Below are 10,672 nucleotides of genomic sequence, written 5' to 3' on the forward strand. Positions count from 1 at the left end.
GGAATCAGGATGTTGGACTGAGGGGCAGGGCGCTGGGCCTGTTAAATATTGACTGCAGGTGTAATAATTAACCGTCCACCAACTCCTGATCCCTTAAACTGGCTGCTCGGCCTCGCTGCCATTGCTTCGCCGTCTTTGCTGACATTGGCATCGAAACGCTCCCGGCAGCTGTTTCACTGTCAGCATCTCCCTCTGTGTCTCCACCTGTCTTGGTCTTGTCTGCTCTGTTTCTTCTTCTCTGCATTTCCCGCCTCTTTCTGCCCCCCCCCGGCACCCCTGTATCTTGACGCCCTGCGGCTCTTGAAACCTTTGGCCTCGTTCTGCCGCGAAAGCCTCCGGACGGGGCCACGCATCTAGAGGTGAGTGCAGCTCTTACCCCAAACTGAATCGTGTGTGAAATGTCCAACATTAAAACAAAGTACGACGACAAATCCAATTATTTTCTATCATAAGAACACCTGACAAAAGTAAGTGCTGAACGAGAAATATTATGCATATTACTACATCGACATGGCTCTATGTTTCAGGATACATTATGTATTTTGAGACAAAGTCTGTCTACTTCAATTTGCTGAAGATCTTGACTTAGTGCTTCTTTCTTTTTGCTTTTTTTTTTTAAATGAGAAAAATTAAATAAAACAAAGTAGGTGTAATAGTTGTATCTTTTGAATTCATGTCAATGTTTCTGTCTTTGGAGGGCCGATGGATGCCGTCTGATTGGTCTATTCAACAGACTAAAAAGTAAAAGCAGAGATGGTCTAACAGAGATGCTAATCATTTAATTGCTTTATTGTTCTGTTTTTTGTTCTTCCTGTGCAGAGTTTTATTGCGAGGCAAAGTCTACAGAGATATCGCTCTGTAGCTGAGCAAGGCAGGTTGAACGAGAACGAAATGCCTCACAGGATTTGAAAAATAACTCGATTAGGCTCAAACTGATTGCACATTGGAAAACTATGAGGCCAATCTTTTAGTAATCATGAGGACGAACGTCAGTGGAAGCAGGAAATGCAGGGCCGGCAGGTACATAGGTCAGACACACCCAGATATTCACATATTGAAAAGAGCCCTCATGTTGACAGCAACCATAAAATCTGTGTTATCTATACAGGCCTTGGCCCTTTGGCCGTGCTGTTGGAAGAGTGTGAGCAATGATGCAGTCTACTTGAGGCAATAAAACTGGGTGGAGGAAATTGCCGGGTCAAAGTCACTCGCAAGGGGAGACTCCTCTCGTACTAAAGCAACTGCCTCCAAGTCCAAATCCTAAGTCAACCTCGGTGCTCTCTCCTGCTCCTTTTCTCCCCTCTCTCTCTCTCTCTCTCTTTCTCTCTCGCTTTCATCTCAGGTATTTTCCACGCCGGTGGCCAACACTGGAAGTGTCATTGTCGGTTTGTCCATCTGCAGACGTGACCGACTTGGAGAACAACTGATGCGGATGCGGTTTGCTGTCAGCGGGGGAGTCTTCTGGTGCTCTTCTGGATGTAACAGCAACTCCATGTGGAAGCTGTGTCTGTTCCAGTGGAAGTGCTGTTACCTGCAGAGAGCCGCCGAACGCAACGCCGAGCCTGAGCTCTTCCTGACAGGTTTTTAGTTTCAAGTGTAGCTGAAGAGCGATGGGACGCAAGGCGATGACCTATGAATTGACAGCCAGTGGTTGTAACATCTGCCTGTCAGTTCTGTAGGCCACTACTGTGTTTGTCCCTCTGAATGCCTACAGAATGTATAAACAACATGTTTTGGGTTTCATGGTTAACTCAAGAAGCCAACGGTGTCTCTTGTGGCTTTTACGTGAATAACAATTGTTTTTTGAGCATGTTTTACAATGAATAAAGTCTGAACGTGTTACTTTATGAATGGGTGAGTCTGTCATGTGTCCTCTGTTGCTCTGATTATTATTTGTTGCCAAGTCACTTTTATTTAGGCAACTCAAAATTATTTTATAAGGATTGAGATGCGTTAAGCAAACATAATTATGATGTACTATAATAATAATATAATGATATAATAATATAATAGTCACAGACAAGTTGATGCAGTCTACTTGACCTTTTGGGGCATCCAATCTCTAAATAATTAGTTTTATTTACACATTAAACATGTTGTAAAAAAAAAATTAAATTACAATTTGTCAACATGGAAATTAACTAAATACTTGATTTAGAGTGCCTTTAGTTGAAATCCAAAACTAGTGTCTTTACAAAATCATCTAAAGGTGCTCAATACCAAATTCAGTCTGTTGTCTGTTGCCTCCACACAGCTCTTAACATGGCAACGGCTGAGCTGACCGCTAGCTGCTAACGGTGCTCACGGCGCAAGCAACGGCAAAAGTGCTGACAGAGCAACCTGCGTTTTCCCGATCGGGAACCAGAGGTGGCTGCTATATACTTCTGCGACAACACGTTTTTTCCTTATAATAAGATAAAATAATATTTATATATATATTTACCTCAAACTGTCACCATGTGGAAGTACTGAAGGGCTAACTAGTCCAGTATGCTGACTTGAGTTACCAGTACAGTCCTCCACTCTGAATATCCCCTTCAATGAATTATGAGTTGGAAGACAATCAGCTACAGTTATTTAATAAAGTCTGTGTGCACGGACCCCCATGGTAATGAGTAATATTTATCTTTAGTAAAGGTCATATGATTTAGTTGAATACATTACCACAAAATGACAACAAATATACAAATCATTGAGCTCACGCTCTAATGGGACCACACAATTACTACAAAAACACAACCGAAGGAAGGGAGTTTTGGTCCAGAAAACCAACCAGCAGCCATGTGCTGCTGGAATATGACTTGGCCACAGGTGCACTCTGGGTCACCTTGTTTGCTGTGTTATTAAATGCAAATTTGCATTGGAATATGCACCAGGAGTGTACACACAATATGAAGCAGCTGCCTTTGCTGCCACCTGGCAGCCTGATGGACACATTGCTGTATTGAATCAGAGTTGGGTGTGTTCAGCAAAGACTCCAGACCTAAAATTTCAAACTCATTATGGTCACTGAAGTCAGTGTGGAGTTACTCTTTAAGACTACATGTTTAAACAGGACCTCAACCGGGACTGTATTACTGCCTCGAGGCTATGCTAGTAATGCTCGAATTCATTTTAAATAATGATGTGCCTTAAATTGTGCACATTACCAATCAAATGTATCAAATAACAACAAACTGCTCAAAACATGGTTAACAAAGGCAGTTGCTTTTTTTTGCCTAGTACGGATAAAGCATTAGATTTGAGCTGTTAAAAGCAAACAGCAGAATATCACTTCCGGGCACGTTCAATCCGTCCGATGATAAAAGCGAACGCGGAAGTGGAGTGGAGTTAATCACATTGTATTTCTGTACTCTTCGTGAATTGTGACTTCTCATCAACGGAGGTCTTTAATTTAATAATCATAAGCTAAACAAACAAAGACACAGAGTTACATATAATGTATGTGTGTCAGTTAATTGATTATATATACAGTTAGTTAGAATGAATAATGATAACTGTGCGCTAAATGAATGTACAGTATTTTAATACTCAGAACAAAGGATATAAAGAGAAACACTGCCACCTAGTGGCGAAGCGACGGACGACCACTTCCCGTGACGCAGAGAAACGCGGTAAAACGATATTCCGGTGTGCAGGAGGACAGCAGCATGGCATCCGACAGCACCATGGATAACGTAAACGGACTAGAGACCGTCTCCCTGAACGGGGAACCGGTCGTGAAGCGGCCGCGGGAAACCCTCTCTCAGTCTGCTCTCCGGGTCCCGAAGGAGCCTCAGAACAAAGTGACCGTCGTGCTCGGAGCGCAGTGGGGCGACGAGGGCAAGGGGAAAGTTGTGGACTTGCTCGCAATGGATGCGGATATTGTATGCAGGTGCCAGGTACAAAGCTACACGCTCGATTTAACGTTCACAAGTAACATTCAAACCGACCGCGTCGTACTATGGCGGTGTTATTGAAACGTCCGCTAATCGTAACACGGGTTGTTTGGTGAAAACCGTCCCCCACTAGCATCCGTTACATATTAATGAAGTGGTTCCGACGTCAACAACCGTGTCTGACCTCCCGGATGTAGAAGTGCTAAGTATATGCTAGTGAGAACTACATGCCTGTTCATCTTCTTCTATAAATGTATATCTGCTGTGTTGGTAGCAAAATGTGTTTTGAGTCCAGCACATGACCTCCACGTATTGATAATCGTCACTGTGTGTTATGTAAGGCATTGAGCGCACGTTGTTGTCCAGCTGTTCGCTTTCAACCCAGTGACATTCAGCAGGAATGTGTTGCTTTAAATATTAGCATGTAGCTTACCACAGCCAACTAGAGCCTGTTCTCAATGAAACACGCAGGCAACGTTCACCGTCCTCTGGGTTGATGGGTACTGGTGCTTGCTCTCCTTCAGTGGCTGATCCCCATGTTTGTGCTGTTTGCAGGGAGGCAACAATGCGGGTCACACGGTGGTCGTGGACAAAGTGGAGTACGACTTCCACCTGCTGCCCAGCGGAGTGCTCAACAAGAAGGCTGTCTCCTTCATTGGTACGAGGCGATCCTTTTGTGTTTTCATTTTTGAAGTTGGCGGAAAGATAAAGATCCTAATAAAGCAATAAAATGAGTATATACTTCAGAAGCACCGCAGACAGCCGTATCAGTTGTTGGGTCTTGAAGTGACACCGAGCTGAACAAAGAGCATGCATGGGTACATATAGATAACGATCAACATGTACTGCACATGAGACTTGGTGTTCTCTTGATTAAGCATTTCCTATTTTTGGTAGATGTTCTGTTTCTAGTACTATGAACACATGGGAAGAGGAACCATTAAAGGAACTGTTGTTAAAATCATTGTTAAGAGATAGCTTGCGTTTTATATAAATGAAACCTCAGGAAGAAACGAGAGCCACATAAGAAATGTCTTTAAGCAATGGTGCACGGCTTCTCACACGGTTTGTATAAGTTTCTTTTTGTTCGTCACAGGCAACGGAGTGGTGATACACCTACCAGGTCTGTTTGAGGAAGCTCAGAAGAACCTGCAGAAAGGCAAAGGTAAAGGTTTCTAAATATGTCATCAAACTTACAGTGTTTTTAAACATAGTATTGGTATTGGCTTCAAAAACCCAGATGCGTCCCCTAATAGGCTGGAAACCTGCAATGAAATGTGCAGGATGGGGTCATGACTGTGGTATCGGTGACGTATAGCCAACATGTAATGTGGGGTTTGTTGTATTGTGTGCAGGATTAGAAGGATGGGAGGAGAGATTAAAGATTTCTGATCGTGCCCACCTTGGTGAGTAAGCGGTTCCTCATTCAAATTTCTTAGTTAGTACTGTCCTCTTATTGACAATCCCCTCTATCCGCCTCTAGTGTTCAACTTCCATCAAGCTGTTGATGGAATCCAGGAGCAGCAGCGGCAGCAACAAGAAGGGAAAAAGTAAATCTACTATAATTAGTTTAAATACTGTATATCTGTTAGTCTGGTGAGGTTTATATTTAATACTTAAGCTGGAGGGATTCTATTCTATTAAACAAATGGGTTGTTGTGGTTGTTCATGTTGCGTTTTTACTTGTTCTTCAGTTTGGGAACCACTAAAAAGGGAATCGGTCCAGCCTACTCCTCCAAAGCTGCTCGCAACGGTCTGCGAGTCTGTGACCTTGTCTCCGATTTTAAGGTTTTTCAGGACAAGTAAGTTTTCCTGTTTTGTTTTTTTTTCTTCTAATTTCGTTCATTTCCATATTCTCATTATATGTTGCCAACTCATCAGTGGTCTAAAATATATTATTTCCAACTTCATTGTGTGAGCAGCATTTAAAGTCTATTCAGGTTTTGGTGTTGCAGCACTGTGACACGCATCTCTTTTTAAAGGGCAGTTGTATTTGAATCCCTAAATGTGAGGATCTTCCCAAGATACAAGTTTGTGTTCAGGAACACATTTTTGAGAGCATTTAAATCACATTTGAACAAAAACCTCATAGACATTCGGGTGTCCATAGTTCTATTTATGAGTGTCATAATGCATTGACGTAGTAAGTGTAGTGTCTGTATCTTCTCCTGCCACCAGGTGGCAGCACATGCAACGGAAGCATTCACGATGGCCTGTCCGTGATGCAGTATTTGCATCCAGAAGAGGATGCATGTAAACTTTTACAAACGTGTGTGTGAGCAGCCTCTTGAACTCCGTCCTCCTCGCAGGTTTCGCATGTTGGCCGAACGTTTCCTGACGATGTACCCGAAACTTGACCTGGACGTCGACGGTGAACTGAAGCAGCTGAAGGTGAGGAACACTGACGGAACGACGTCGCAGTACCTTATTGTGACAATAGACCTTTTTCACGGGAGACATTTTTCCCGTGTCAGTGGGAAATGCACATGTGTAAATAATACAATGAACGGTTGCGGAATTTAGCTGCCTCAGTTTCAAGGTCTTGGTATTGTGCGTACAAGAACAGAGAAATCACTCATGTTGTTAACTAACACCTGCTTGTACTACTGTGACAATTTAAAATGTCTGCTGTGATGAAATCAGGACGATGCATTAATCAAGATTATTGCTTATTTACTAGTTTCATATGATAAGGGTGTTCACCATAGGGTGGTGTTTGAATGATTGACAGTTGTAATTTGTATTTATTGCTGAACAGAATTCAGTGTTTTCATTATTTTGGTAACTTGTTGGTCTCTGTTTTTCAGGGCTATGCAGAGAGCCTGCGCCCCCTGGTGACGGACGGGGTGTACTTCATGCACAAAGCTCTCACTGGGCCCAGTAAGAAGATCCTGGTGGAGGGAGCCAATGCTGCTCTGCTGGATATCGACTTTGGTGAGCACCACTGGGTTTTTTTTTTCTTTTTTTTTCACGGAGTTAATTATGAAGACGGATCAGATGTTTTGCCTCCTCGGGTTAACCGAGGTTTCTCTGTCCAGGCACGTATCCTTTCGTGACGTCTTCTAACTGCACCGTGGGCGGAGTGTGCACTGGTCTCGGCGTGCCTCCGTCGTACGTTGGCCGAGTGTACGGCGTCGTCAAAGCCTACACCACCCGCGTGGGCGTTGGCGCTTTCCCAACAGAGCAGGATAATGTGAGTAAAGAAGCATTTGAAAAAAGACTCGTCAATAAAAAAGCTCCAGCTAATTACCGATTAGACTCGTCGGGCTCAGAAGACGTCGATGTTGTGATTAAAGGATCAAATTCATCTTGCCTTCTTCTCAGGCTATTTGTAAAATAGCCAACGTACTCCACCGGGTTGAAGGAGATACGTGATGTTGTTGTCGGGTTACCACACTCACAACAGCAACGTTTTAGTATTTTAGATGTTTATCCAACATTCAGAGAACAAATGTGAATTATCATTCACTATCACTATCATTATCACAGTATTATATGACCTTTAACTTGATAAGATATCTTTCCAAATGGGTAAGTTGAATTTGTTGACGTGGTTTATGAGTTTCATACGGATTGGATTCTCCTAATTCTGAAATAACGATTGTGAAACATTTCTCAAAACATCCAGAGACGAAAGCAGAACAATTTTATCACTAAACAAAGACACACGGTGTCGTGGTGAAAGGTGCTGCAGAGAGGTGGAGTAAATCATCCGACTTGTGTCTCCTTGTTCAGTAACTGTTAAAGAGAAGCTCACTTTATCAGCAGTAGTTTTAAAAAGTGGGTGAATGCAGATTCCCCCGTGAGCCGAAACGACCCCAGTGACCTCGGGTATGGAGGTCGGCTTCAGGGGCAGACTTCTGGTCAGACGTGGGTTAGTTCAAATCTAGGAGACTGCTGAGAGAACCTTTTGTGGAAAAGGTCTGCCAGCGCTGTGCTTTTTAAAAAGACACTTAACGCTCAGCGGTCAAAGGTAGAGGAGTGTGGTTGTACTGGGCAGCTTCCACATGCTGAAGCAGGACGTTACTGGGAAAGGGAATGTGCAGCTAACGGTTCCGACACAAATACAAGCGTCAAAACGAGCAGAATCAACACAGTAGCCCTTAAAGTTGCTGATTAATCTGGTGGATTTTTAAAGTGTGCTCCTTGTTTGTTGTATTTTAGGAGACTGGAGAACTGTTGCAGTCCAGAGGGAGAGAGTTCGGCGTGACGACGGGCAGAAAGAGGCGTTGCGGTTGGCTGGACCTGATTTTGGTCAGATACGCCCACATGGTCAATGGCTTCTCTGCGTAAGTCTCGCCATTTAAGTCTCGCCATTTCAGAATATTATGCCCACCTGCTGATGTAATTATTGGAGCTGCAGTTAAGCTTTGTGATGCACTCTGAACCGTCCGTCGCCATCAGAGTTGAACGGAGTGATTTCTTTCCTTGCAGAATTGCCCTGACCAAGCTGGACATTTTGGACACGCTGTCAGAGATTGAAGTGGGCGTGGCCTATAAAGTCGACGGAAAATCTCTACCAAGTTTCCCCGGTAGGTCATAACCATCGCAATGATTTATAGAACAGCTCTTTGTCTGCCCGTTACAGAGAACATAGTGTTGGATTTCACATGTAACATTGCCTTAAAGTAGGGGGCAGAGATTGATGAAAAGTAGGGATGCAAGTGATGATTATATTTGTTTTCTGTTAATTATTTGTAAAATTAATTGATCGAAAGACCTGAAAATAGTGAAAACCGCACTTCACAAGTTACGGTATCAGTGATATAAAACGTGGTAAAGCAGCAAATCCTCACACTTTTGAGAAGCTGTGACCAGTGTTTGTCATGCATCAACTGTTGACTACAATACAAGGTGTAAATGGTCACGTTTTATCTTGATGTCCTGATCTTTTGATTGAAGAATATTCACCTCTAAGACTATCCATCGATCTACAAACATTTTAGCGGCAGAAACTTGATGACTGTAAACACGGGAGAGGACCTGTACTCTCAAAGGGATCATTGTTTCCAGAAGGACTACTCAGCCTTTGGTTAAAGGTGAACAAACGCAGCTTTTATGCTCCTTAATGTCTTATTTCACACGGGTCAGCTTTTACTAGCAGGAAATGCAACATCTTGGGCTTTTCTGATAATCTATTTTTCAGCAGATTTGAGGGTGCATTTATCTTCAGTCACTCTCTGCTTTCACTGCCAAAGCAAAGTGAATTGTTAAGCTAATGAACCACAGGATGATGAAACCACTTCTCTCTGTGACACTGCAGCTGCTCTCGACCAGCATGTCATCACTGATTGCCCTCGTATATTTATCATCTTTATGGTGCTGAATGTTTGAGGGGGCTCTTATCCTCATCAAGATCTGTTTCTCCGATTGTGCTGCAGTCTTTCAACAATTGGAGAGATACACATTTAGGAATAAATGTGCTCGATCCCATGACCCATTTGAAGCCTTCTATTTATTGTGTATTAAAATGAAGAGATGAGAAAGTATTGGCAGATGACACATGCAGCATATTGCCGAAACTCATAGTCGACTTGCACGATTTTGTCGACAGATAAGATGATTTACTTTACAGATCTATAAAACTTGAAGTTCTCAGTTCCACTTTAAATCTTGTGTTTACCAGAAATGTGCTCATCAGTTTCTTGGAAATGGGTCATTCATCAGGAGGAAGCATTAAAACACGACTTAAGAAATCTTAGTCGACTGAGACCAAAATGAAAGATTAGTGGACTAATCGATAAGAGGGGGACTCTCTCTCTCTCTCTCTCATCGCCCCTTTTTTAATACAGAGATCCTGCAATACTGCTGTAAACGCCGGCTTAGCGGCGAAGCAACAATGTCCCCATTCTGTCTCCGTGCCTCTTTATTCAGAACAGTGAGGCGGAATAACGGCGCAACAGTCCCGTCTTTGTGCTATCTGGTTGGCTCTTCTGAGCGACCTTTTATAGAGACCACCGATCAAACCGTTTAGAACAAATAGCAGCTCAAACAATGGGTGGCCGACTGGAACACCCTCACTTAGGAGCATCACATCCTATCGGATGATAAAATGTATCCGTGACGCACCATAAATACCACTAAAGGACAGCTGTCCGGTGTGTTGTTTAGGCCAGACATGTGATGAATCGGTAACAAAAACATCATCTTTCACTCGTTCTGTCGTAGCAAACATGGACGTGTTGACGCGGGTGTCGGTGGACTACGAGACGTTGCCCGGCTGGTGCTGCAGCACCGAGTCAGCTCGGAGCTTCGAGGAGCTTCCGCCGAATGCACAAAGCTACATTCGGTTCATCGAGGACTTCCTGCAAGTGCCAGGTTTGTAAACGGGCACTTTACATCAACGGATTGGACTGCAGCCAGATCGTTAATCGCTTTGCCAAACCTGCCAGTCACACCTTGTCTGTTTTTTTTTTTTTCTTTCTCCCTCTCTCTCATTTCAGTGAAGTGGGTCGGAGTCGGCAAGTCCAGAGAGAGCATGGTGAAATTGTTTTGATCCGTCTGCCGACCTGTAAGCTCAGATCATTTCAGGGTTAGTTTAAAGTGCAAACTCTCCTCGAGGAAACTCTTCACCAGCAAGGCTATTTGTGAAACCTTTTGTTGCTGCTTGTGCATCACATTTGCAATAATTTTTCCCAGACATCATTTATGCATTCCACATAATGTAATGTAATTTATTCCGGTGTTCATTTTTAAAACGTGGTGCAAATGGATCGATCATTCTTTCTTCCATTCCGCAGTAAAGCACAGTTTTGTTTTTTAGCATTTGAATCTAATTAACCCTTAATTGTTAA

At 43.2% G+C, this 10,672-nt stretch overlaps 1 protein-coding gene across 2 annotated transcripts; it reads left to right on the forward strand.

Moving 5' to 3' along the window:
• Window positions 1–3,575: 3,575 nt before the first annotated feature.
• adssl (adenylosuccinate synthase, like) lies at window positions 3,576–10,672 on the forward strand. 2 transcript variants are annotated; one of them, XM_031857522.1, is made up of 13 exons: window positions 3,576–3,881; window positions 4,434–4,536; window positions 4,975–5,043; window positions 5,234–5,284; window positions 5,362–5,428; window positions 5,573–5,680; window positions 6,188–6,269; window positions 6,686–6,812; window positions 6,917–7,071; window positions 8,043–8,167; window positions 8,313–8,410; window positions 10,047–10,196; window positions 10,322–10,672. In XM_031857522.1, the coding sequence occupies exons 1-13, from the start codon at window positions 3,651–3,653 to the stop codon at window positions 10,372–10,374; spliced, it is 1,419 nt and encodes a 472-aa protein (XP_031713382.1). In that variant the 5' UTR covers window positions 3,576–3,650; the 3' UTR covers window positions 10,375–10,672. The 2 variants fall into 2 exon arrangements, with proteins under 2 accessions (XP_031713382.1, XP_031713383.1); XM_031857523.1 differs by lacking the exon at window positions 3,576–3,881 and adding an exon at window positions 3,925–4,094.

This window comes from Anarrhichthys ocellatus, unplaced genomic scaffold (assembly GCF_004355925.1).
Source record: "Anarrhichthys ocellatus isolate YVR2014 unplaced genomic scaffold, GSC_Weel_1.0 scaffold18, whole genome shotgun sequence".
NCBI lineage: Eukaryota > Metazoa > Chordata > Actinopteri > Perciformes > Anarhichadidae > Anarrhichthys > Anarrhichthys ocellatus.

Bases quoted from the DNA above. Each gene is read 5' to 3' on its own strand.
- adssl (XM_031857522.1), top strand. From the start codon at position 3,651: ATGGCATCCGACAGCACCATGGATAACGTAAACGGACTAGAGACCGTC. The intron at 4,537-4,974 runs GTACGAGGCGAT...TGTTCGTCACAG, and splicing joins GAAGGCTGTCTCCTTCATTG to GCAACGGAGTGGTGATACAC. The intron at 6,813-6,916 runs GTGAGCACCACT...TTCTCTGTCCAG, and splicing joins TCTGCTGGATATCGACTTTG to GCACGTATCCTTTCGTGACG.